This window comes from Bubalus kerabau, chromosome 15, assembly GCF_029407905.1.
Source record: "Bubalus kerabau isolate K-KA32 ecotype Philippines breed swamp buffalo chromosome 15, PCC_UOA_SB_1v2, whole genome shotgun sequence".
NCBI classification, from domain to species: Eukaryota; Metazoa; Chordata; class Mammalia; order Artiodactyla; family Bovidae; genus Bubalus; species Bubalus kerabau.
In genome coordinates this window covers 29493646-29521118 of record NC_073638.1, presented here as the reverse complement: position 1 = coordinate 29521118, position 27473 = coordinate 29493646, and the positions used below count along the sequence as shown (strand labels likewise).

Below are 27473 nucleotides of genomic sequence, written 5' to 3'. Positions count from 1 at the left end.
CTTAGTTCCCCCCAGGGATTGAACCAGCAACCCCTGCATTGGAAGGCATATTTTTAACCACTGGACCACCAGGGAAGTCCTGGCCCTCTGGGTTGTTTTTTGGTCAGAGCCTCTCTTTCTGCAGCACTTCCCCTTGCTCTCCTGGCTCCTGGCTTTCACAAAGGCCCTCAGGCCTCTGGGTCCCATGTGGTGGACCAGCCTCGGCTTCACTCCCACCCCAGGGCCCTTGGATGGTGTAAAACCCACAGTCCAGGTATGGGTCTGAGAACTCTGACTCTTGGATTCTTATCTCATCCACACCTTCCTACTTCCTGGGAAAAGTAACTTTGGGGTTCCAGGGCAGAGAGAGGACTGGGAGCAGCTGCAGCCTGGACATAGATTCTATACGTTTGCCCAAAGTGAAAGTTAAGTGAAAGTCACTCAGTCGTGTCTGACTCTTTGCGACCCTATGGACTATACAGTCCATGGAATTCTCCAGGCCAGGATACTGGAGCGGGTAACCGTTCCCTTCTCCAGGGGATCTTCCCAACCCAGGGATCAAACCCAGGTCTCCCACATTGTGGGTGGATTCTTTAGCAGCTGAGCCACCGGGGAAGCCCAAAGTGGAGCCCATTGAAGAGAAACACACACAGCAACGTGGCATCAGGCTTTATTGTAGGGACTAATTCACTGGGGGAGGGAAAAATTCCTGTCTGTCAGGGGTAGAGCGGTTAAAGAGGTGAAATGGGAGAAAAACCAATTCTGACAGGAGTGGGGTGAGGGCAGTAATAGGGAGTGTTGGGCCAAGGGGACACCTTAGGGGATGAGGAGGGGACGGAGGGAGGAGAGGGCTGTAGTGGAGAAGGGAGGGGAGGTGATGGCACTGAAGGATCCCAGGCCTGGTGCCTGTGGCCTGGGAGCAGGCCATCTTCTCAGCAGTGGAGATAAGAGCAGACGCAGAGCCCCGGGCTAAGAACACGGACAGTGCCTTGGACTTGCTGTCTGCTCCCCAGGGCTGTCCTCCTCACTTTCGGGCGCCCAGTGCTAGGGCAATGATCAAGCCCAGAACCAGCAGGAACATGGCGACTGAGAGCAGCACCGTGATGACCACCATGCCCCCTGTCCGGGCCATTGCCAGCCCAATGGATTCTGCCTTCCTTCCTGTCAGAAGAGAGGAGGGAGGCAGTTCTAGGCACGAAGGGCCCCCACCCTGCCCAAGGCTCCCAGCCCGGCCCCTCATTCATTCATCCAGCCAGCCATCCCCTCATCCGTGTATTCATCCAACCAACCAATGAATCATCAGATAAACATTTATGAAGCATCTCCTATGTGAGGCACTGAGGATTCAGAAATTAATCGGACACGGTCACTACCCACAAAGTTTAGTGGTGCGGGGAAATGTGTCAGCGGCCACTTAAAATGCCAGGGGCTCAGTGTGAGGATAGAGGAAGGCAGAGAAGCTAAGGGAGGATAGGAAGGGGCAGGTGGGGGATGGGGCAAGAGGGGCCAGGGAAGGCTCTGGGGCCCTGAGACACTACTCACGAGGAAATGTGGACATTGGGATTTCTCTGCTGGACTCGGTGGATGCCCCCTTTGTCACGAGGTAGGAAATGCTTTTGCGGTGAGGTTCAGGAGGGGAGAGAATCCTCAGTCAGTGTGCAGGACTTAGAGTATGAGGGAGTCCAGGCCTCCCCCTGCACAGCTGTGTCCAGGAGAGGCCTGTTCTGGTAGCTGTGCCCCCATTCTCTCCCCCATACTCACCACATCCCACCACCACCGCCACCAAAGTCAGGGCCCAGCTCCTCTTCCTATAGCCCTTCCCACCCGTGCCCCAGGCCCGGGCCTGGTACTTACTAGTATTTGGTTCCTGGTGCCAGGTTTGTCACCTGGTATGCACTGAGCCGGGTGACCGTGAAGCCAGACCCACTGTCCACCACGCTCACCAGCTCCCTGCGTCCGCGGCACGGAGGCACCACGAAGCTAGATCTCACCACTGGGCGGGAAATTGGTGATGAAAGGCAGGGTCAAGCTTCGAAAGGCCCCAAGGAGAAGGGCAGTATTTAGAGTATGGATGGTGGGAAAAGGGGGTCAATAGGAAGGGAGAGTGGGAGGAGGGATGCCTGAGTATCCTGGGAAGGGATCTATGGGCACTAGGGGGTGCTGGGAGCGAGAAGCAGACCTTTGCTGTCGTTGGCTCTCCGGACAGTCAGTGTGGCATTGCCCCCTGTGAGGTGACATGGGGGCAAGGCAACTAGCAGGCTTTCCGTCATCACTGGGGACAGCAGACCAGAGAGGCTTGAGATGTTGAAGTCAGCTAAGGGGCCAGGAAGGAGTTCAGGGGAGGATCAATTCCTTTCTCGCCAGCAGATTGGCCACCCCACTCCACCCCTGGGGGTCCTCTCTAAGGATGAAGAGTCCCTTCCACTCTGTGGTCTGTTTGCGGAACACGAGTCTTTGCCCGTATGACCACCAGGTGGCAGGCTTGGGCTGCAGAAGCTGGGTACTCCTCCAAGCCTCCGGATGCAGGGGTGCTAGGAGAGGGCAGCTCCCAACCCCACCCCTGTCCAAAGCCTTGGTCTCTTCCCCACTCCTGCCTGCCTCCTGAATCTGGAAGGGGACAGGCGTGTGCCCTGGGCCCAGTGACTGATGCCTGGTCACCGCCATCACCAGTTCCCCAGCCCCAGCTGGCCAGACCAGCCCCTCTTTGACAGCCCTGGAAGGCACAGTGCCTCCTCTCCAGAAGCCCCCTTCCAAGCCCCTCCCCAGCCTGGCCAGAGATGGCAGAGACCTGCAGCCCCGGGGGCCAGGACAGCCAGCAGAATCAGGATCCAAGACAAGGTCCGCACAGGCCACGGAGATGCCATCGCTGGGCTGGGAGCTGGGGTGGGTGCTGGCGGGCTGTGACTGCCTAAGGCAACTGAAGCCCTTCCCCTAGGGCTGCCTGATTTTGTCTTGGGGGGGTGGGAGGAGCTCGAGGGGAATCCTGCCCAACCTGCCCCTTGGGTACCAACAGCCTCAGGGGAGGCCCCCAAACAGGTTTTTCAGGATGGGGAGCTAGCCCTCAGGCCAGGATGGGGAGGGCCTGGCTGGATCTCCGTGGCTTAGTCACCGCAGAGGGGCAGGGGAGCTGAGGTGGGGGTGGAAAATCCTTCTTCTGGGACACCCACATGTAAAAGCATGAGTGTTCCCGCCTGCAAGAGTATCTGGAGCCCGGCCTGTAGAGGACCACCCCCCATGTGGTGGGGGTCTTCCCAGGAGGGTGGCAAGTACTGAGTTTGCCCTGGTGTGTGGAGAGAGGGGAGTCACCCTGAGGGGCTCCTGAAAGGGCCTTGGCTGGGCAGGAACGGGAGAGAAACAGAGAAACCGGCAGGACAGGGTCGGGGCATCAGAGCCCAGGGCCTCAATTCTTGGCATCCACTGAGGCCCAGGCACTGAACTCTGGGAGAGGCAGAGGGAGGGGTATGGGTGCCAGGAAGCACACAGGGCTTCCCATCCTCCAAGGATGCCATGGAGGCCTTCCAGAGATCGGAAAGGTGGGCACTGACCTGCCCAGTAGGGGTGGGGGAGGCATACCGTCAGCCTTGGTCAACAACATTTGCAGAACTGTTTCAGAATAAAGGAGAGAGGGACGGAGGGAGAAAATGAAAGAGAGACACAACTTCTCCAAAGGCCCTCCCACCCCTGTGCTCGGTTAGAGAGCCCTGAAGGAGTTGTGAGCAGAGACAACAGACAGGAAGAGAAAGCACCTCTCCTGGGCCCAGGCAGGCGCTTTGCTTGTTCTACACTCACGCTCACCGCCAGCCCGGTCGGTGGACGTTATTGGCGCCTTTCGTGGATGTGGAAACTGAGACTCAGAGCCACTTGTGGAACGTGGAATACTTTGTCAGGAGAGGTCGTAGATCTCCACAGAGAGCGTTTATGTGTGTCTTTCCACTAGTGGAGCCACTCTGGCTCCCCCAGTCCCAGAAGAGGGCCAGGGTCCCACCAGGGAAGTGAGGGGCTGGTGAGGGTGTGTCCGTACCCCACAGTGAAAAGGTCAGCTCCCATCCTGGGGTTTGAGCAGGGGGTGACAATAAAGACCAGATTCCTGGACCAAAGCGGAGAGTGGGAGGGCCTCAGACCAGCACTTCTCCAAATTGAATGTGCATGTGAATCACCGGGGATCTTGTTAAGATGCAGTATCTGATTCAGTGGGTCTGAGGTGAAGCCTGAAATTCTGCATTTCTAACGAGCTTCCAGGTAAGGTTGATTGATGCTAGCCTGGGAGGCACACACTCGAGTCACCAGATGCTCAGTATGGCCTCCTTCTCCGCCCCCGCCGCACACACACACTCTGGATCCTCTTCTGGAGATCAGGGTCGGGTGTTTTTCCCCTGTCTCCCAGCACAGGCTGCCTTTGGGTGAAGAAATGAATTCTGTTTTCCCTGCGCCTTGGCTTTTGTTCCCTTTTAGATAAGATCCAATCATAATTCTGCAAAATGAAAGAGGATCTTTGGCACATTGAGAACTTTGGAGAGAGGGAACAGACTAAATGGTGGAATTCCAGGGTGAGGGATCTTCTTAGTACTCTTCAAATCCCATCCCCAGCCAGGAGGATGTTTACACTTGGGCTTGGGAGAGATCACGTCCCATCTCAGTCACAAACCAGCAGCAGAAAGGAGAAGAGGTTGGGTTTATTGCAGACTGAGTCATGTTGTGTCTACTCCTAACCTCCCATCTCCATCTGAAATTATGAGTGGGACAGAGTGGGGTAAGGGAGGACAGAGCTCTGACCAGATTTTAAAAGGATAAGAGGGGCCTGTGCCTTTAAACCCTCCTTTCTCTCCCTTCAGTCCTCCCCCCTTCCCCACCCTTGGCCCTCCCCAGGTTTCTGGAGGAGCTGAGAGTTGCGTCTTCTCCCTGCCCTGCCGAGCTGCTCACTGGCTGCTCTGGAGGCTGTGCTTTGGGGTCTCCATGGAAACCATTAGTTGCTAAGCAACTGGAGCATCATCTGTGCTGAGCTCTCGCATCTAATTATCCCATCACAGCCGCGGAGAAGGGTTTGGGGAGCTGAGAGGAGGGGGAGGACAAGCACAGGAGCAAGAGGATAACTCTTTTAGCAGAGCAGATTCATTGACAACGCTGAAGTCATTTAAAGCCACAGCACTCTTGTTCCTCTGGAGGATTTCCTCATGGCTTGGAGAAATCGAGCCAGGGCCACAAATGCCTGGGGTCTCTCTCTTGGACCCACTCTTTATAGGCTGTCTCCCTCTTGGTTTCTCGATTCTCAACTCACTCAAGTTTCCTCCCTTGCCTCCTTCCTTCCAAATAGCAAATAGTTATTAAATACCAGTTATGTCCCTGGAACTATGCTAGGCACCAGGGATATGAAGGTAAGATAAATTTTTGCCCTCGAAGAGTTCCTGATTGTTCTATTCTGCTCCAAAGATTAGCTCCTGAAACAGACCTACTCTTTCTAAACTGTGGTTCTTTCTTTCTTCCTCTCTTTCTCCCTTCATTGCTTCCTTCTTCCCTCCCTCCCTCCCTCCTTTCTTTCATTCTTCTTAAATTGAACTATGGTAGTTTTGCAACCAGAAGAGCTTGGATCAGAATCCAGGTCTGCTTGATATATTATACTTTTGTTTCTCCTTTGGCAATGCCAGTCTTAGTCACTTAGAAGAGCACGGCCACTTGGTTTCGTGGGCATGTCAACCTCTGATGGGCACTGCCATGGAACTTTAGGTGAGTCACTTTGAACCTCAATTTTCTCACCTAGAAAATGGAAAGACTCTTTCCTTACCATTTGTCTAGCAACATATGGCAGATGTAAAAATGCTTTAAAAATAAAGGTGCAAGAGGAATGTAGAGACCATTGTCAGAATCTATAGTAGCAGACTGGGGGAAACCCTGGCAACTTGGATCTAGAGGTCAGATGCAGTGCTCACCAAATGTTGGTCCAGTGATGAATGGTAGAGCATCTGTCCTTGAGATACGAGGCTGGAAAAGGCTGTGAGAGTCAGAAAATCTCAGTTGTTCAATGATAGAATGCAACGGGATGCGTCTTTATTATTTTTTTTCTAATATTGCCCATGACACAACGACTTCCCTCAAATCTTTCAGCTTTCTGACCTTGACCAAGTTAACTACCTAACTACTCTGAGCTGCAGTTTTCTCTTCCATAGAAAGGGTATAAAATCTGTCTCATCAGGACACTATGACTATCACTCAAGATAATTTATTTAAGAGTGCCTAGCACTGTATCTGGTTCAATAAATATTAATTTAAGTAATTTATCTTATCCTCTCTTTTTTATTAACCCTTGGTGCAAAAGAAGGCTAGAGAGGCTCAGAGGCAATAAATAACATTCTGAAGGTCTCAGAGTGAGCAAAAAATGAGGTGGGATAGAATTCAGAATTTGCTTTTCCAACCATGTCATTGATGTAGGGGCTTCCCAGGTGGCTAAGTGGTGAAGAATCCGCCTGCCAATGCAGGAGATGTGGGTTCAATTCCTGGATCAGTAAGATTCCCTGGAGGAGAAAATGGCAGCCTGCTCCATTGTTCTTGCCTGAGAAATCCCATGGACAGAGGAGCCTGGTGGGCTACAGTCCATGGGATTGCGAAGAGCTGGACATGATTGAGCGACTGAGCATGCACGCATTGATGCAAAGGAGATGGCTGGGCAGGAAAGGTAGTCTGGGATCAGGGTGGGGGGTGAGTGACTGTGGTGGATCAGCTATAACACACGTACCGAAGGGGTACCAGGCATGAGGGAACAGCCTGCTCACACACTTATTCATTCAGTAAATATTTGTTGAACAACATCTCTGTGGTGGGTACTACACTAGGTGATGAAATACAGAGATGACAAGACACAACTCCTGCTCTCAAGTTGCTGATTTTTGGAGAGTTGCTGAGTTAGCCTTCCTAAGTGGAAAGGGATATTCCAAAAAAAGGGAACAGCACATGAAAAAACTCAAAGATGTGATTTATCCTGACACCTCCTGGAACTGTGAACAATACATCTTGGCTAGAAAGAAGTATTCAAGGATGAACATGGTGAGAGCTCTAGTCATCGGTTAGGCCACCAATGGCTTTGTAAGGTATTCTAAGGAGCCTGGCTTTTTTTTTTTTTTTAGATGTATTTATTTTTGGCTGTGCTGGATCTTTGTTGGTGCTTGCAGACTTTCTCTAGTTGCGGCGAGCAGGGGCTACTCTGCAGTTGTGGCTCGCAGGCTTCTCATTGCAGTGGCCTCTCTTGTGCAGCACAGGTTCTAGAGTGATGGCTCAGTGGTTGTGGTACACAGGCTTAGTTGCTCTGTGGCATGGAATCGTCTCTGACCAGGGATCAAACCCGTGTCCTCTGCATTGGCAAGCGGATTCTTAATCACTAGACCACCAAGGAAGCCAGGAGCCTGATTTTTTTGCTGAAGAAAACAGGAAGCCTGTGAGGAGTTTTACATGTTTAAAGATCTTTCTGGAAACAGTGTGGGGAATGGATTGGCGGCAGGTAAGAGACTGGTTCATTGTGTCCGGGTTGGTCTATGTGGCCAATAGAATAGGACAGAAACGACAGTAGGTCACTCCTGAGGCTCCGTCCTAAGAGGCATCGCACCTGCCCCCTTGCTCTCATGGACTGCTCTCCTGGAGGATATGGGAGCACCTCCACGGGGAGGTCCACATGGCAGGGACCAAGCAATGGCAGCCCACTCCAGTACTCTTGCCTGGAAAATCCCATGCACGGAGGAGCCTGGTGGGCTGTAGTCCATGGGGTCGCTTAGAGTCAGACACAACTGAGCGACTTCACTCTCACTTTTCACTTTCATGCATTGGAGAAGGAAATGGCAACCCACTTCAGTGTGCTTGCCTGGAGAATCCCAGGGACGGGGGAGCCTGGTGGGCTGCCGTCTATGGGGTTGCACAGAGTCGGACACGACTGAAGCGACTTAGCAGCAGCAGCAGCAGCCAAGATCCAAGGAGGAACTGAGGCCTCCAACCGACAGCCATGTGAATGGGTGAGCTTGGAGACAGATCCTCCGGACCCAGTCAATCCTTCAGGTGACTGTGGCCCAGGCTGACACCTTCACTGAAACTTCATGAGACAACCGGTTAAGTCTTACTCAGATTCCTGATTCTCAGTAAATGTTCGTTTTTATAAGCCACTAAATTTGGAGATTAGCTGCTATGCAAGAATTGATAACATTCTTTCCTGGAGAATTCCATGGACAGAGGAGCCTGGTAAGCTACAGTCCATGGGGTCACAAAGAGTCAGACATGACTAAGCGACTAATGCTTTCACTTTTTTCACCAATATCTTGGGCAAGTCAGATGAAAGCGATGTTTTCATGTGAAGTGAAGTGAAGTGAACGTATATAAGTCTGGAACACAGGAGAGAAGTCTGGGATGAAGAAAGGGAAGGTGGACAATGGCTAAAATCATAAATGTAAGGACTTCCCTGGTGGTCCAATGGTTAAGAATCCGCCTTGCAATGCAAGGGATGCTAGTTTGATCCCTGATCCAGGAAGATTCCACATGCCAAGGGGCAACTAAGCTCGTGAGCCACAACTACTGAAGCCTACATGCCCTGGAGCCTGTGCCCTAGGACAAGAGAAGCCACCGCAGTGAGAAGCCCTTGCACTGCAACAAAGATTAGCCCTTACTGGCCACAACTAGAGAAAGCCCACAGCAGCGCCACACAATAAAAATAAACAATTTTTAAAAATCAGAAATGTAGAAGAGTCCTGGAAGACAGTGGTGGAAGGGAAGGATAAGAAAGCCAAGTACAGAATACTAGGGAACCCAGTGTCTAAAGGACAGACGGAGTGAGAGGAGTTGATGAAGGAGGAACGAGCTTTAGGAGAAGAACCAGGAGAAAGTGGATGGATGGTTTTGCAAAGGAAGTGTCAGATGGTATGAAGGTCAGGATTGGAGTCCAGGACTCAAAAATGTCCCTGAGGGACTTCCCTGGGGGTCCAGTGGCTAAGACTCTATGATCCCAAGGCAGGGGCCCTGGGTTCCATCCCTGGTCAGGGAAGTAGATCCTACATACTGCACCTAGAGATCCTGACTGCTACATCTAAACCCCAGCAGACCCAAATAAATAAATATTTTTTTTTAAATGCCCCTAGGCCTAGCATCTTGAGGGGTGTTGTGTGTCCTTCAGAGTAGGCTCCTGCAGGTGAGCGGGGCAGCAGCCAGATAGCAAGAGTTCAGGGATAACTGGGAGTAGGTGGAGTTAGAACTGTGTAGACCTCTCTGAAGAAACTTGGCTGCAAAGGGAAGGAGACAGATAACCGGAGGGAATTGTGGGTACAACCCGGAGGGAACAATCTCATCTGTTTTGTTTTTAAAGTTGAAGAGGGAATTCCCTGGTGGCCCAGTGGTTAAGACTTCATGCTTCCAATACAAGGGGCGCAGGTTTGATCCCTGGTTGGGGAAATAAGATCTCACATTATGTGTCGTGCTGTGCCTTGCCATGCAGCCAAAAAAATTTTTTTAATAAAGTAGAATAAAACATGTTTAAAACATAAACTAAAGATAAAGAGAATGGAAGGTATAATTTATGGGGAGGCTCCCGGAGGAGGGAGAAGATGGCAGTCAGAAGTGGAGGTATTAGCCTGTGGCGGTAGGAACGACACTTTCCAGCAGAGAAGAGAATAGGAGCAATGGTGCAGAGAAATCTTATACCTTTGGTGGGGGGCAGGGGTGGAGAGAAATGGGTTGGGGAAGGCTGGGAGATGAAAGAAGAAAGCTAAGGGAGCTCCCTCCGGAATATCTCTGCTTTCCCTGGAAAGTAGAAGCTCACTGGGGAGGGAGGTTTGGGGCCTGAAGAGCTGTTGGGGGAGAGGAAGACACAGCTACCAAGAACCCTGAGGAAGAGTGCGTTTGGAGGAGACGGACAGCTGAGAGTGGGGACCACTGGTCTTCAGGGGCACGGACTGTGTTAGTCAGGGTTCTCCAGAGAAACAGAACCAACAGGATGTGTATATATAGACAGATTTATTTTAAGGAATTGGCTCATGAAGTTGTGGAGCCTTGGCAAGTTCAAAATCTGATGGGAGAGGCAGGCAGGTTGGAGACTCAGGAAAAGAGTTGCAATTTTGGAGTCCAAAGGGAGTCTTGTTGGCAGAATTCCTTCCTTCTAGTGGGGAGAGGGTGGAGGTCACCTTTGCTACATTAGAACCTTCAACCTTCACCCATATTGTGAGAGAATCTACTTTACTCAAAGTCCACTAATTTAAATGTTGCTGCTGCTGCTGCTGCTAAGTCACGTCAGTCGTGTCCGACTCTGTGCAACCCCATAGACGGCAGCCCACCAGGCTTCCCCGTCCCTGGGATTCTCCAAGCAAGAACACTAGAGTGGGTTGCCATTTCCTTCTCCAATGCATGAAAGTGAAAAGTGAAAGGGAAGTCACTCAGTCGTGTCCGACTCTAGCGACCCCATGGACTACAGCCTACTAGGCTCCTCCGTCCATGGGATTTTCCAGGCAAAAGTACTGGAGCGGGGTGCCATTGCCTTCTCCGAATTTAAATGTTAATCTCATCCAAAAAACACCATCACAGAAATATCCAGAATAATGGCTTGACCAAATATCTGGGCAACATGGCCCAGCCTGGTTGACATATACAATTAACCATCATACAGACCTTGACGTGTTGGGAGTTTTTCAAATTACTCAACAGCTGGAATGTAGAAATGATAAAACTGTCTGGTTGTGGTGGCTCAGGGTTAGGGTTTTCAAGGCATGGAAAGTTGAGGGTATTGGCAAGAGTGGAGGGATGGAGAAAAGATCTAGGCTGGTTTCGAGAAGGAGCAATAGATAGGACAGGAAAGAGGATGGAAGGAGCGGGTGTTCAGTGAGGTCAAGGTAGAACAAGGCGTGGGAGAGGCGAAGGAGCAGGGGTTCGTGGATGTGGCAGGAGGTGACGTGGGGCTGAGGCGGGGCTAGGTGGCGGCTGAGGAGACAGAGCCAAGGTCTTCACTGCAGCTGGATGGGATCAAAGTGTTGTGAGGCTGGCAGGGGCTGCAGACCCGGTGTCTCCAGGGTCCAGGCAGATAACAGAAGTAGTAAAACCAGGTGGGTGAGACTGGGGCCAACCGGAGAGAGTGTAGCAATACGAACTCCGTCTACTGAAAGAGTTGCTCTGGGGAAGGGGGAACATAGTATGGTAACGCCTCTGCGCTTTTTCAGGAGAAGCCATAAATCTGAATAATTTTGTAAAATGATCATATTTTCAAATTTTAAACCAAGTATATATTAGGAAAATGCATTTTGTGAGCCAAACAATATATACCTCCGAGGCCAGCTTTGCCCTGGGGTCCCCAGGTTGTGTCATCTGGGACACAGGATGTTGGAAAGGTATTTGAGGCTGGGGCAGAAAGGCTGGAGGGTGTGGAAGCAACCTTTCCAGGGGTTGCTTCTAGGGGTTCAGTGCAGCCAGTGGGTGGGATCCTAGGCAGGAGGGTTTGCAGTGGAAGGAGTGGGTGCAGAGGTGAAGGAGCAACTGCCCAGCCATTTCCACAGACAGCAGGAGCCTCTGACAGGGTTTGAGCAGGGAAGTCGCGTAATTCATCCTAGTTGTAGAAAAATTACTGAAAGAGTAGGTGGAGGCTTGATTGTGGGGTAATTAAGCTTCTCCTTAGGCTGAAGGAGAGCTAATCCATACAAGAAATAATGATGGCCTGAATTAATTTATTCAATAAATGTTTATTAAATGCCTTTGCATCAGTCACTGTGCTAAGTGCTGGACATTCAGAGGTGAACAAGACATTGTGCTCCCTTAAATTATGGCCCAGTGGGAGATACTGAAGAGGCCACTACTCACTGTATCAGGGTTTTAGTGGAAGATGTAATAATAACAGCTATTATTTATTGAGTGCTTACAACATGCCAGGCACTGTACTAATCCATTATGTTTATTTTCTTGTTTAATCCTCATGACAACCTCTATTATTATTGTCCTTATTTTATTTTTTATAATAGTTAAAAAATATTTATATATATGGCTGTGCCTTGTCTTAGTAGCATCATGAGGAATCTTTTACTTGTGGCATGCAAACTCTTAGCTGTGGCATATGAAATCTAGTTCCCCAACCAGGGGTTGAACCGGAGCCCCCTGCACTGGGAGCGGGGAGCCTTAACCACTGGACCACCAGGGAAGGCTCTCTCCTTATTTTATTAATGAGGAATCTAAGGTCAGAGAACTTAAGTGACTTGCCAGAGAGACACCTCACAGAAGGGGCCTGGGTAGTTCCAAAGGGCTTCCCAGAGGAAGTAGTGATTAAGTGAAGACCTGAAGGTTGAGTAGGAATTAGCAGTGTGAAGGCAGTGGGGGAGGAGTGGAGAGGGGAGATTGTTCTAGGCTGTTAGGGACCAAAGTTAGGGAATGGGCCCATTGGTGGGGGGCAAGGTGGGGGTGTGTTAGTGTGGATTTTGAGAGAGTCACTGGAGAAGTAACTGGGATCAGATGAAAAGTTTTGTAAGCCCCATTAAGCAATTTTAGTTTTTTAAAATATGATTTATTTTTGGCTGTGCTGGGTCTTCATTGTTGCACATGGGCTCTCTAGTTGTGGTGAATGGGGGATACTCTAGTTGCAGTGCATGGGCTTCTCATTGCCGTGGTTTCTCTTGTGGAACTCTGGCCCTAGGGTGCTTGGGGTTCAGTAGTCATGGTACATGGGCTTAGTTGCTCCAAAGTATGTGGAATCTTCCTGGACCAGAGATTGAACCCGTGTCTCCTGCATTGCAGGTGGACTGTCAACCGCTGGACCACCAGGAAAGTTCTAAGCAATTTTAATTTTTATCCTAAGGCTAAAAGGAAGCTCTTGAAAGGTTTTAAACTGGAGAGCGTCATGATCAGATTTGTATCTTATAAAGATGGCTTTTGCTGCAATGCAGAGATTTTGTTGGCTGAACAGCTGGGAGATATTTTGGACATCTCTGATACGCTGTGGAGATAAGATTCCAGGCAAAAGATGATAGAAGAGGAGATTTGGGGGTGATGGTTGGGCTGGGAAGGCTGTGGAGAGGGGTGAAGAACAGAGTTAATTAATGATGCCTCCCAGGTCCTGGCTGGGGCATCTGGGTGGAGGATGGCAGCGTCACTAGCTGGGCATGCGTCGGGGTGGGAGGGGCAGATGTGTGGAAAGGGGGTGGAGATCACTGAACTTGCTGAGTTGAGGTGCTGCAGGACACCCAGGTGGAGGCGTATGGAAGGTGGGCGGGTGCGTTTTCTGGAGCCCCAGGGGTTGTCGGCTCAGGTGTGACAGCTGCAATCTTGGAGAGAAGGATGTGCCAGTAAGAGGACAAGGTCAAGGAGAGAAACGAGGGCACACCAATACCATGGGCAAGGAACAGAGGAGCCTGCAAAGGAGATTGAGTGCATGAGTGCGTGCGTGCTCCATAGCTTCAAATGTGTCCGACTCTTGGCGACCCTATGGACTGTAGCCCGCCAGGCTCCTCTGTCCATGGGATTATCCAGGCAAGAATATTGGAGTGGGTTGCCATTTCCTTCTCAGGGGAATCTTCCTGACCCAGGGACTGAACCTGAGTCTCTTTTGTCTCCTGCATTGGCAGGCGGATTCTTTACCTTCAGCGCCAACTGAGGAGACCAAGAAGCTTCCCAAAAGGAAAAGAGAAGAGCCAGGAGAGGTATCCCAGCTACAGAAAGGAGAACACTTCTAGGAGGCATGTTCCCCATCTAGTTGGTGTTCAGCAAATAAAGAGCCATGACATGTGCTCTTTGCATGTGACAAGTAGGAGTCATGGGGACTGCTTCAGACTAGGGGGACTCTTGAGTGAGGGGGATTGGGCTGGGCATGAGGGTGTTGAAGGCTGGCAGGTCTGGGAGGAGTTGAGTCTGAGGCTTGGCAACGGGCTGGTTGACCAGACAGTCTGGGGAGGGCAGGTGTGAAGGAGGACACCCAAGAGGCTTTTTCTCACCCCCCACCCTCCTGCAGTCCAAACCCTTTTGGGTCTCGAACCTGTGATGGGAACAGGGAAGGAGGGTCAGGAGGGCCATACTGGATGTTAGTGGCTTGTGGAAGAGATGGTGTGAAATGAAGCAGCAGAAGTGGGTTGATCTAGATCAGCTTTCCCTCAGGCCTCAGGAGGAAGGAGCTTTACCCCCGCCCCCGCCCCCCTCCTCAACCTCCTCTACAGGGGCGGGGTGGGGGGGGGTGGGCAGGGACCTGGGATCTCCAGCTCAGAGACAAGCTGGAGCCATTACAGGCGCGCGCGCGCGCGCGCACACACACACACACACACACACTTCCTGGTTAGGGTGTGGCTCAAGCCAGCCCCCAGAGAGAGTTCTTTCAAGGTAGCCAGGTGGGCCAGAGGGCCAGAATCCCCTTGAATTCCAGGGCACCCTCCTGAGGGGGAGGGGTGGTCTTGGCAGAACTGCCCAGGCCACAGCCCCAGACTTGGCCTTCTCCCACCTCCCCAGGCCCTGTTTAACATGCGCATCAGCTACGGTGCCCTTTGCAAAACTGTTATTTGTACAGAAGCCCGAGGGAGGGGGAGGGAAGCCGCGCCCCTCTTTGCCCCCTCCAGGCACTTCACTTGCAGGGACCTGCAGTCAAATACCAGCCCCCGGTCCCTCTGGCTCACTAGCTCAGAGACTTGCAAACCGAGACCGCCGGTTCCCCGGCTCCCCACGTGGCCGCGCTGGAGTTCCTCCGCAGCACTGCCGGAAATGGTCTGGCCTCTGCGCTTCCCCCACTCCCACGGTCCTCCCCACCTCAGCCCTTCCTCCCCACTCCCGCAGCCCTGAGCTCAGAGCACCCCGGCGCCTCCCACTGAGCCCAGAGTCTGGCCGCTGTGGTGTATTTTCCTCCGGTTTCCCCAACTCTATCTCTCAGAACAGAATGAGAGCCCCTAACTCATCTACCCCTCCCCTCCCCCCCCCAACATTGCCCATCCTGCCCCGTCCAGTCCGAAGGGGGTGCAGGAAAAGCCAGGGACTGCGACACAGGTTCTGCAAGGTAGGCAGAGGGCTAGGAAGGGAGGAAATGGCTTTGGAGGAGATGGGCCCCACTGTGCCCCACTCTGGCTGCTGCTTGCCAGCTTGGGGCCTTGTTCGAAGTTTCCTGCCTACCAGTGGAGGCGATCAAATCTACCTCCAAGGGCTGTGCTGCCGACGGAATGTAACAACGCCTGAGGTGCCCAACACAGTGTTTGGCACATAGTAGGTGTTTAAAACAAGTTCCCTCCCCTCTCTTCACTGATGAAGAGGTAGAATGACAGAAACTAGGGTCTATGGAGCGAACTCGCCAAGAGCCTAGGAAGCCGGGGATAGGAGGGTGCCTGGGGCCCTCCTTCACTCCTCGCTCCCCACTGGCCTCCCCACTGGCCACGCAAGACCTCTGAGAAAGGCATTCCTATGGATTAAGGAGGTCTGGTGGGGAGGGCCTGAGGTGGGGACACTGCCTCTGGGTCTTGAGCAACCCCCCCTCTTCACTCCCCCAACTCATAATCCGATTTATATTCCTACTCCCTCCTCTGGACCCGTCACCATGGCAACAGTTTTCTCAGTTGCACTTCATCAGTTTCTCGGCAAATCTTTTTTTTCTGCCCCCTCCTTGAGTCTTGTTTTCTCTTCTATCAGTCTGCCTTTTCCTGTACCCATGGTGCTCACCTTTCCCCACTCCCCCACCTCCCCCCCCCCAACTTCAGCTTTTCTGTTTCTCTCTTGCAGCTCACTTTGTCCCTGCCTACCCCTGTCTCTACACCTTCCCCTTCGTCTTTTCCTTCTCAAGTCCAGGATTATAGCAACAAGCTAGAGTCTATTGGCTGGACAAGAGCTTGAATTCCTTCTGACATCAGGGTAGAAAAGCAGAGGGTTATGGAGGGACACAGTTTGGGTTCCCGTGGGCTCTGGACAGAGTTCAGTGATGCGAAGGTGTATGGAAGGTCTCCTCTGTATTCAATTCTGACCAGGGGGCAGGAAATGGGAGTGGGGGCACGGGATCAGACAGTTTCTTCAGTCCCAAACAGAATCAGTGCGGCTCTGGGAGGTCCTGCATGGCACAGTCCTTGGTTCACTTCCCAACTCATCCTCAGAGACCTCACGCCATGCCTACAACACCCACTGGCATGGGGTGTGTCCCAAATACATGAATCTGGCTCTGACTTCTCTCCAGGCTTTACTCAAGTCTCTTACATCCTCGGGGTCAGAACCAGGGTATACTTCTCATCATGCTTGATTCAACAACTCTAACCATGAACCTGTCTTCTGAACACCATCACCCCTCCTTACAGTACTTCCTCATCACCACCCAGTGTAAAAATATTGGTGCTACCTGTGAGTCCTCTCTTTCTGTCATCCTCCATATGTAACTAGAGTTCAGGAGGTATCAATTCTTTGTAAGAGGAGAATCTACGTCTACCCCTGTACCCTTTCATCTAGATGACCTGAGACCAAGTGCCCAGTGAGTCATTTGGGGCTCTCCCTATAGCCTCATTCTTTCCTGGGCCTCCTAGAAAGATAGTCTCCTCTTAGAAACCAAACCCATCTGAAACATGACTTTCTTCTCTCCTTTTTTGTCTACCTGATTTGAGTTTGCGTGCTCAGTTATGTCTGACTCTTTGCGACCTCGTGGACTGTAGCCTGCCAGGCTCCTCTGTCCATAGGATTTCCCAGCAAGAATACTGGAATGGATTGCCATTTTCTAGGGGATCTTCCCTACCCAGGGACCAAACCGACGTCTCCTATGTTGGCAGGTGAATTCTTTACCACTGAGCCATCTGGGAAAGCCTGATTTATTGAACACCCATTATGTATTAGGCTCTTCATATATGTCATTTAATTTAATCTTCACTCTAATCTATAAAGTAGGTATCATTTTACAGAAGAAGGAATTGATGCTCAGAGTGGTTAATTTGTCCAAGTTCTACAGCTAGTAAGCAATAAGGCTAGGACTCAAGTCCAGATCTGTGGAGTTCCACAGTTAGTGTTTTATTCTGTTGCTATACCTATAGTCTGCTTCCATGTCACTCTTCTACTCAAAAACTCTGTTGTGGTTCTGAGCCTTCTGACTTTCTTAATCTTCTATTAGGCTTGTGAGGTTCATTATGATCTGACCCATTCCACCTACAAGACCCTGGATCTTGCTGCTTCTCAGTATGACGTGGACTGGTATCAACCAGGAACATTTGTTTGCTTTAGGACTTGCTTTCATCTCTGTCCTGTTAAATATTTTTTAGATAGTGTATATGAAAATGTAGTATCACATTTCACAGAGATAAACCTCAAGGTATAGTAAACGCTTTGAAAGACAGGGTAAGGATCCAAATATCATCTCCATGCGTAGGATGGTAGGAAAACCTAACAAGATGAAATGATCAGAGATCTGTGTAAGATCTCAGCAACACACAGAGACTACACGTGTCTTAGAGGCAGTTCAGGTAAAACAGAATTGGGGGGGGTTAGTAAATTCAGTCCGAGTCATCATCATAACATGGTCACCAAAAGTGAATCCAAGTTTAAGCCATATTAATAGAGGTATAGTGTTTGGAATAAAGGAGAGGATTGATAGTCCTGCTTTACTTTAAGCTGGCCAGGTGTCATTGTGGGCATAACATTAGTGAACTGGGAATGTTTAGGCCAGAGAAAAGAAGAGACTGAAATCATTAAAGCTTAGATATATGAAGGGCCAGGAGGTAATTCATGGACTAATGAATAGAGACCACTAGGAGATAGAATTCAGCTCAAAGAAAGGAAAAACAGATGTTCGTAAGTGGAACGGACTGTCCCATTACTAGAGATATTCATCAAGATGCTGATATACTGCTTGCTTGGGATGTTAACAGAGAGTTGAGAATCAGAAAGAATTAGAGTTAGGTAGTTGGTCTTTGGCAGAGAAGGCAATGGAAACCCACTCTAGTACCTCTTGCCTGGAAAATCCCATGGATGGAGGAGGCTGGTAGGCTGCAGTCCATGGGGTCGCAAAGAGTCGGCACGACTGAGCGACTTCACTTTCACTTTTCACTTTAATGCATTGGAGAAGGAAATGGCAGCCCACTCCAGTGTTCTTGCCTGGAGAATCCCAGGGACGGCAGAGCCTGGTGGGCTGCCGTCTATGGGGTCGCACAGGGTCAGACACGACTAAATCGACCTAGCAGCAGCAGCAGCAGTTGGTCTTTGAGACCCCTTCCCACCAGGATCTGTGATTCCTCCTGCTTCGGCTCCATCTGTGCCCCTCACCTCTGTGCTCCCCTGTACCTGAGGTCAGTTTCCTGTTTCTCTTCCATGTCGACCAAAGGACGAAACCAGTGCAGGTTGCATCAACCCCGCATCTTTTAATGATTTAGCATCTTTTATTGTTCTTTAGTTGTCCCCATTTTATAAGCTCCTTTAGGGCAGGTGCCTTTATTATCTGTTACAGGATAAAAACTTATTAACCAATGACTGTTCTCAGACTCCCTCTGCCCTGCAGCCCCTCACCCCCGAGATAATTTTATCCCTCACTTGTTGGAAATCTTGTCATGGCCTGCTCAGGGCTTTTGTAACATAGAGCTGGGAGAATAGGAGGTGACAGATAAGACTAGAGAGACAGGAGACAGGTAACTTTCTTGTGTGTTAGGGAGAATCTGGGTAATGGGTGAAGGAAAAAAGAAAATAATGAAACCTGAGAGGCTAAGCTACTCTAGGAAAAAGTAAAAAGGTGACTGGTGAAAGAGACAGAAAACCTTTTGAATATAAAGAATAGAGAGAGGCAGAGAAGGGGGCTGATTTCGGGTTTGCAGTGAGCAATTTAACTGTTGCAAGGTTTAGCAGAATAGAAGAGGAAAGGGAATTTGAACAAGATGTGCTGTAGGTTAAGAACTGGATCACCTTCAAGAGATAAAAGTAAATAATGCTCTGTGGTTACCTGAATGGGAAGAAAGTCCAAAAGGGAGGGACTATATGTATACATATAGCTGATTCAATTTGCTGTACAGTGCTGTGCTAAGTTGCTTCAGTCCTGTCCGACTCTTCAGGACACCATGGACTGCAACTTGCCAGGCTCCTCTGTCCACGGGATTCTCCAGGCAAGAACATTGGAGTGGGTTGCCATGCCCTTCTCCAGGGGATCTTCCTGGCCCAGGGATCAAACTGGAGTCTCTTACATCTAACCTGCAGTGGCAGGTGGGTTCTTTACCAGTAGTGGCACAGAAGAAACTAAAAGAACATTGTAAAGAACTATAGTCCAATAAAATTTTTAAAAAAGAAAAAGAGATACAAGTAAAAACTGTGATTCCTTTTCAAAATTATTCTTGTTATTTGGGACCCCAGAATATACTCAGGCTACACATTTGTCACTTTCATACAACCTGGCATGGTATCAAGGTATCAGTGCCTGCATCAAGCAGCACCTAGTTTCTGCAGATAGGGCGGACATAGTCCTGGGGTTATGGGGTCCTGCAAAAAGGCAGAAAGTGAACTGAAAGTGTTAGTTGCTCAGTTGTGTCTGACTCTTTGAGACCCCATGGACTGTAGCCTGCCAGGCTCCTCCGTCCATGGGATTTTTCCAGGCAAGAATACTGGGGTGGATTGCCATTTCCTTCTCCAGGGGATCTTCCTGACCCAAGGATTCAACCCAGGTCTCCTTCATTGCAGGCAGACTCTTTACTATCTGTGCCACTGGAGAAGCCCCCAAAGGCAGAAAGGTTTAAGCTTTTACCCTACTTCAGAGTTATAGCTTTAAGAAACACATCCTAATCTGTGATTTCAAGTTACAAATGCTCCTGGAGTTAGAATTTGCTATAGGTCTCGACAGATGGTGAAAATGAGGCCCAGGGAAGTTAATCAACTTGCTCAGAGTCACAGAGCAGATTTTAGGCCTGGGAATATGCCTGGCCCAAGGCTCTGTCCACAATCCTGGGATGCCTTTTTAGATTGAGTCAGAGATCTACGTGCATGTAAATAGGGTCATGATGAGAGAGGAAAGGGTGCCTGGGAGACTGGGAGTTCTGAGTACCCCTCCCTCTGTTTAGAGCCATGTACCAGGCTCTGGGGGATGTCCAGATAAGGAGGCCAAGCCTGCCTTCCCAGATCTTATGGCCTCACAGGGAAATGAGCCAGACGCAGGAAGAAGTCCAATGGAAAGTTGGAAGCAAGTGCTGCAGTGGTGTCGTGGAAAGAGTCTGGACTGGGAGTGAGGAGACCCGGGCGCCCCTTCCAGCTGTCACTCACCAGCCATGTGATTTCAGGCCTGTCCTTTTACCACCCTCTGCCTCAGTTTCCTTACCTCTGAACATCCTATCTGTTCAAAATAAAAGCTCTGTGGTGCTACATGGGCTTCCCTAGTAGCTCAAATGGTAAAGAATCTGCCTGCAATGCAGGAGACACAGGAGATGCAGGTTCCATCCCTGGGTCAAGAAGATCCCCTGGAGAAGGGAATGGCAACCCACTCCAGTATTCTTGCCTGGAGAATCCCCATGGACAGAGGAACCTGCAGTCCACGGGATCACAAAGAGTTGGACATGGCTGAGTGAGGGAAGAGCAAATTAATGCAGCTTCATTATATTGATATTCAGGGGGTGCTGTCCCCCAGGGCTCATCCCTTCTAGCACAACCTCAGAAAGGCTCTTGCTTTGAGTTGATGACAAGAATTAAATGTTCCCAGGACTCACAACTGCCAGGCAACCTGGTAAGTGAGTAGGAGGTGACTCAAGTGGCTTTCTCTAGGCCCTGCCTCCGCCAGCCTTTCCTAGGCTTATGAACTCTGCCTTCTATTCCCAAGCTGGCCAGAGCCACGTGATTGTTTTTCTCTGAACAAACTAAACCTGCTATTTAACTGCTATCTTCCTGATAAAAAAGAGCCTGGAGATAAGCGCATCCAACTCCTTTGTTTTTTGAAGAAACTAAGGTCCAGAGATGAGGCTGACTAGTCCAAGGTCATATGCTCTTGGCTTTCCAGCTAGTCTCCTTTCTTTTGGAACTTGGAGAACTTAATAGAAGTAGATTGTTGGGGAATGCAGCCTTGGCGATCTCTCTCTTTTTTAAAAAAATATTTATTTATTTTTAAAATTCATTTTTATTTTTATCTGGCCTGCGTCTTTGCCACTGCACATGTTGGCTGGTGAGCAGGGGCTACTCTAGTTGCGGTGGGCGGGCCTCCCTTGTTTCAGAGCAAGGGCTCAAGAGCACGGGCTCAGTAGTTGTGGTGCACGGGCTTAGTTGTTCCGCTGCATGTAGTATCTTCCCAGACCAGGGATCGACAAGCAATAAAACCCATGTGCCCTGCCTTGGCCTTCAGATTCTTAACTCCTGGACCACCAGGGAAGTCCTCAATAGATATTTTTTGAACAAATAAGTAGATGTCAGAGAAGGATTCCTGGAGGAGTCAGGTATCATAGCCTCCAAGTAGAACAGGATTGTCCTTGGTTGGGTGAACTGCTTATGGGAAAGGAAGTCTTAGATAGAAGATAATGGGAAATGGGAGAGGGAAGGAAGTGGGGCAATTAGGGGGAAAAATGGAGAAAGGAACCCTTGAAGGTCACAGCCTTTGCTAACCTGGGAGGGTTTCTGGGTAGAGGGGAGGAAAGGTGTTAGCCCTGCCTGCAATAGGAAGAAATGGTTGTCAGCACCTCGAATCCATCAAGAGGCCTCCTTTATGGAGGAGAAATCTGAAGGCAACTGAGCTTGAGGGGAGGGACACTGATGGGGGAATCATGTAGCTGATAGGAGTGTTGAAGCCTGGCTAGAGGTCTGCTTTTGCTGTTGGGGTCTGGAGGGAAGCGGACTGCAGGGAGTTCTGGGAAGGCCTGGGACATAGAAAAGAAGATGAGGGACAGCTTCCCTCTACTGCCCCCCTTCATTAGGTTGAGATTCTGGCAGGATAGGGTGTCTTCTATTTTTTCCTATCCTCCTCCAGGTGTCTGGGCACCTGGGACCCACAAATAGAGTCCCTAGGGCAAACATCTGGAAGTTACTGAGGCAGCCTGATAAGTGAGGATGGCATGGCAGGGATTGTGGAAGCTCCACCAGCCTCCCCAGAGCATCCTCTGTCTCTCCGAAGGTGCTGCTCCTGCAGAAGGAGTACTCCAGCAGTCTCCAAAGTTTTCCTTCCACCAATCCCCACCTGAGCGCATCTTTTGCCAGGGACTGCTAAGCCAGGTCTAGCCACCAGGGGGCAAAAGAGCAGCCCTGAGGTCAGCGTCCCTCCGCTTCCCCACAGGCACACCTGAAGGCCAAGATGGGCGGTGCCTCACCTGGCTCTCCCAGGGCGCCTGGGAGCTCCGTTAACCCCTTCCTGCCTAGACTGAGGCACTGCCTTCAGGCAGAGTCTTCCTTGCCCGAACTGGGCGCGCAAATCTGACGGCGGAGGAAGTGCTGCTTAGGAGAGGGGCTAGGGTGGAAGTGAAGTCAGGGTTTCCGGCTCCTCGGGCTCTTGTCCTAGCTGGGGCTGGGGGAGGCTAGCATTCCCCGCCTCGGTTGGGTAGCTACTCCCGCAGATGGGTGAAGGCGCCCTCTGGAATCCAAAGAGGCCCCGGGCTGCGGTCACCTGTGCGGGGCCTCGCGGGCGGGATGAGAACGCCGAGGCCGCCTCGGCACCCAGACTTCCGGGTTCCCTGCAGCCTTCTATCAGTCAGGGCTCTTTGCAGCAATTAGTGGGGGTGGCGGCGGGAGGGCGGCCAAAGGGAGGAGGAAGAGGCACCGAGGGTTAGGGTGGCGGGGGAGGGTAAGACAGTTAAGATTTGGCAGAAGAGCGGGCTGGGTTACGCAGCTCTCAGGTGCCGGTTTTTGTGGGTCGCTTTTCGAGGATTAGGCAGCTTTCCAGGGCTCTGACAAGACCGAGTTCCAGAGACTGCGTTCTGGGCCACAAGGTGTTAAGCCGTGGGTGGGAGTGGGGTCTGGAGTCCCTCCCTCTTGCCCTCCCTCACAAGCGTCACCACCTAGGAGTCCACCGGGCTGGCGCTCAAGGAGTTAAGTCTGCCTGCAATCTGCAAAGACTGGAGCCGGGGAGGAGGAGGAAGGGGGGGAAGGAGGGGGTAGAGGACAAGGGTAAGCAGACTGCAGGGAGACAGCGCCAGGAACCCCCTCCCCAGGGACCTGGCCCCTAGGCCCCCAGCCCCAAAAGAGGCCCTGCCCTCCCCGGGGTCGTGCTCTCTCCCCCGCCGCCCTGCCTCCGCCCTCCAGCTTTGTGTCCCCAGGAGGGTGGGCTGCAGAATTTCCAGCCAAGCCTTGGCTGCCTGCTCAGTTTTTCCAAACCCTCCAGTCGGGGAAGGAGGGAGCCCTGTCAGGATAAGAGTCCCTCCCCCACTGCCCCTGTCGGCCCCCTTTCCCAGCCTCCCTCTCCCTGCCCCCCGCACGTTTTCCAAACTTCCCCAATCCGACCCTGGTCCCTACGCCCCCAATCCCCACCTCTATTGGCTCCCAAGTTCCAAGTTCAGGTTGGAAGGGGCCAAGTGGGTCCCACAATTCTGGAGAGGCGCTGGTAACACCGTACTCCTCAGGCCAACCCTGAGACCTGCTGGGCGCCCGCCGGACTCCCAGCCTGGCGCCCGCCCCGTCCCAGGACGTGGCCCCAAAGGCCACCGGGGAGGGTGGCCCAGGGGTCTCCCGCCCCGGAGTGGAGGCGGTGCCGGGGGCGCCGGTGGAGCTGGGCGGCGGGCCCTGTGCTGCTGGTGCCAGGCCCTGGGGCAGGCTTCGAGGAGGGGCAAAGTGTTCCGAGCTCTGGCACGGCTCTGTCCAGCAGGTCTATTATATAATAATCACCATCTATCAGGAAGCCAGGCAGCTGGAGTGAGTGGAGAAGCCAGGATGCCCAGATCCGCTCCTTCTCCAGGGCTCAGGAAGGTGTCTTCATCAAGGTGGGGGGTGTGGCTGCAGCCCAGAGGTGAAACCAAGTTGGGGGGTCTAGGGGCAAGTGAGGGGCGCTGGGCAGTCTGAAGGCGGCCCCCACAAGCCCCGCCCCAGGAAGCTGACTGACAGTGCTCTGAGCCAATGATTGAAGTCACTGTGGGGGTTCAAAGTTAACCCTTTCTTGGATTTTTTGTAGCTTAGGGATAGAGTCCCTTCCCAGGAACTGTTCCCCAGTTCAGATTTCCTCCCACCTGCCCGAGATCGGCGATGAGTACCAGCTGGAGGATCCTTTCGTCCTCGTCATCCCAGGTAGAAATCTCAAATAATCAATAGCCCTAACACCGCCCACCCCCTACCCCCACCCCAAAAGTTAATTGCATTACAAAATGTTGTTGTGTGTACACGTTGTGGTTCCAGAAACAGACCCGCGTAACGCTGGATCACCCACACTGCACCACGAACAGGCACTCTCACACAACGATACCCATGCCCGAACTTCCACCGACACTCGCTGACACACCTGTGACACTCCTCGTGACATAGTGACACAGAGATATGGGAAAACACACGGTGATTCCCCGAACTTGCCAGTAGAGGGAGCCACTCTATTCCAGCAATGGGCCACTGGCCTCTCTCCTCCTCGCTCACTCCAGGGTTCCACCCAGAACTCGTGGCTGCCCAGAGCTGGGGCTCCGCATCCCAACCTGGAACCTACGCTGGGGCAATGAGTCACAGCCCCACCCAAGGGAGTGCTCTACATGGCACCTCCACGGACATGCCGAATACACTGGAACTTACAGTGTGCCACAATTAACTGACCCCTTGCAACATGGCCATCATTCCCTGCTACAAACATTGTTTTCTGGACCTGCTATGAACCCGCATGGTGCCAAATAGATAATCAAGCCCGTGTGTCTTGTCACGTATGTAAATGGGAAACTGACCCAAGTAACTGAATGGACCCTTCCTTCTAACAAGCAAATCTTCTTTGAGAAATAACCCTCTTGTCTTGTGGCTCATCTTATATCCTCAGGACCTAGAGAGGGGAGAGGAGATGAAACCCTACTTCTATGGGTCAGGTACCATCCTAGGCTCTGAGATCTTTTATACCAGAGCTGGGCCTCTCTGGGCGTTAGTTTTCTTTTCGTTTAAGTGAGAATAATACCTACCTCATAGAGCTGTGATGATTCAATCCCTGACCCAGCTTGATCTTAGCATAGCAGATAATAGACACTTGTCAAAGTTTTGTTGATTGGCTCAAAGCAGGATCAAGAGATAATGTGTATGAAAATGCTTTGTAAATGTCAATGTTAGGCACCCACAGGGAATGTTATCTTCTCTCAGGGTTTCTCCCCCTTTTCTACCGGTGCCTCCCCAGACCTTGCTCAGCGCTCATCTCCAGGTACCATCAACCCATCAAGTGAGTATTTCAGTCAGTTCAGTACAGTTTAGTCGCTCAGTCGTGTCTGACTCTTTGCGACCCCATGAATTGCAGCACGCCAGGCCTCCCTGTCCATCACCAACTCCAGGAGTTCAGCCAAACTCATGTCCATCGAGTCGGTGATGCCATCCAGCCATCTCATCCTCTGTCATCCCCTTCTCCTTCTGCCCCAATCCCTCCCAGCATCACAGTCTTTTCCAATGAGTCAATTCTTCGCATGAGGTGGCCAAAGTACTGGAGTTTCAGCTTTAGCCTCAGTCCTTCCAATGAACATCCAGGACTGATCTCCTTCAGAATGGACTGGTTGGATCTCCTTGCAGTCCAAGGGACTCTCAAGAGTCTTCTCCAACACCACAGTTCAAAAGCATCAATTCTTCGGCGCTCAGCTTTCTTCACGGTTCAACTCTCACATCCATACATGACCACTGGTAAAACCATAGCTTTGACTAGATGAACCTTTGTTGGCAAAGTAATGTCTCTGCTTTTGAATATGCTATCTAGGTTGGTCATAACTTTCCTTCCAAGGAGTAAGCGTCTTTTAATTTCATGGCTGCAGTCACCATCTGCAGTGATTTTGGAGCCCAGGAAAATAAAGTCTGACACTGTTTCCACTGTTTCCCCATCTATTTCCCATGAAGCGATGGGACCAGATGCCATGATCTTCGTTTTCTGAATGTTGAGCATTAAGCCAACTTTTTCACTCTCCTCTTTCACTTTCACCAAGAGGCTTTTTAGTTCCTCTTCACTTTCTGCCATAAGGGTGGTGTCACCCTGCATATCTGAGGTTATTGATATTTCTCCTGGCAATCTTGATTCCAGCTTGTGCTTCTTCCAGCCCAGCGCTTCTCATGATGTACTCTGCATAGAAGTTAAATAAGCAGGATGACAATATACAGCCTTGACGTACTCCTTTTCCTATTTGGAATCAGTCTGTTGTTCCATGTCCAGTTCTAACTGTTGCCTCCTGGCCTGCATATAGGTTTTTACTGGATCCCTATTATGAACCCAGCACTTGAGTGCTGTGGGTTTATGTAGAGGCATAGAAGGCATGGTCTGGGCCCTCAAGAATCTTTGGGGCAACGACATGCACACAGGAGAGTGAAGATAAAACATGCAAGTAGGTACTCAGCTGGGTGACATAGATGTAATAGGTGGTCAAAAGAGTAGGAGGTTAGGGGCAGGGGAGAGCTCAGAGGAATCAAATCGCATGAGCAAAGGGGCTTGCTAGTGTCCTTCCTTCCTGAAGTGTCCATGCTTATTCCTTCTTGGTATTAATTCTGGGTGCTTGGGGACAGTGGGATCCAGGGAAAGTGCCCTGGGATAGAGACCCAAACTCTAGTCCTTGGCTTGCCACTTTCTATCAGTGTAACCCTGAGGAAGTCCTTAACTAATGCAAGCCTTGGTGTCCTCATCAGTGTGCGGGGGCCATAACATTTCTCACAGGTTTGTGGCAAACGTTGATATAACATATGTGAAATGCTTTTTTAAAGCCCTTTACTTCTTTTTCATTGGATCTATTCTCCTGTAAGGTCTTGGGTGTTTTTGCATAGCACTTAGGGATAGAATTCTTTTGGGAAAACAAAGGTTTCATTTTCACAAATACTTTATTAGTATCCACATTGCACTCTGCTGAGGATTGAGATGAAAAAATTCAGTCCTTATCCTCAAGGACCTCATGGTCTACTAGGAAAGAGCGATGAATAAAGTGAATAAAGAGATGTTCAGCGCATGATGAATGTGGGTGGGTACGATGAAGAGGGGACTTAGTGGAGTGTGTGTGTGTGTGTGTGTGTGTGTGTGTGTGCGCGCGCGCGCGCGCGCGCTGTGGGGTGGGGAGGTCTAGGCAACTCCCACTGCTTCCAATCAGTGTAGATAGGCAGGTACGCTTGTCAAACCTCTCCCCAGCCTGAGATGTTGTTAGCACGTCTCCTGCCCAGTCCTTGGGAATGGGGTGGAGGGAGGGATAGAAACCCCCACCCCGCCCCCCGGCCAACCAGCCTCCCGCTAGCCGGCCGGGCGCCTTACCGAGTCAGACCACTGGGAGGCTGGGGGAGCCGGGTTGGGCGAGGAGGCGAGAGAGATGGGGGAGCTCTTATTTTGACAGGGGCCTCTCCGGGCTCTGGTATGAAGGCAGAAGGAGGCAGCCAGAGAGCCCCGATGCTTATTCAGGCTGGGGAGCGGAGCCGAGTGGAGGGGCGAGCGAGGCTCCGGCAGCGCAGGGGAGCCCGGGGAGGCGGCGGCGAGCGGCGGAGCCAGTGGCCGGACATGCCCCGGACTCGGGGCC

At 51.2% G+C, this 27473-nt stretch overlaps 1 protein-coding gene and 1 long non-coding RNA gene across 2 annotated transcripts; one reads left to right on the top strand and one right to left on the bottom strand.

Moving 5' to 3' along the window:
• Positions 1 to 868: 868 nt before the first annotated feature.
• On the bottom strand, positions 869 to 2843 carry UPK2 (uroplakin 2). The gene is made up of 5 exons (XM_055548637.1): positions 2768 to 2843; positions 2159 to 2293; positions 1834 to 1972; positions 1522 to 1592; positions 869 to 1140 (listed from the first exon to the last, which is right to left on the bottom strand). Exons 1-5 carry the CDS (start codon positions 2841 to 2843, stop codon positions 1004 to 1006), a joined length of 558 nt encoding a protein of 185 aa, XP_055404612.1. The 3' UTR covers positions 869 to 1003.
• A 19798-nt stretch (positions 2844 to 22641) lies between these two features.
• LOC129628045 (uncharacterized) lies at positions 22642 to 24705 on the top strand. Its single transcript, XR_008702703.1, has 3 exons — positions 22642 to 22769; positions 23945 to 24057; positions 24166 to 24705. It is a non-coding gene; the product is annotated as an uncharacterized LOC129628045 (long non-coding RNA).
• The last annotated feature ends 2768 nt before the right edge of the window (positions 24706 to 27473 follow it).

Coding starts and splice junctions, on each gene's coding strand:
- UPK2 (XM_055548637.1), bottom strand. CDS start 2,843: ATGGCATCTCCGTGGCCTGTGCGGACCTTGTCTTGGATCCTGATTCTG. Junction 1,973..2,158: donor GAGAGCCAACGACAGCAAAG/GTCTGCTTCTCG, acceptor TTTCCCGCCCAG/TGGTGAGATCTAGCTTCGTG. Junction 1,593..1,833: donor GCACCAGGAACCAAATACTA/GTAAGTACCAGG, acceptor TCACCGCAAAAG/CATTTCCTACCTCGTGACAA.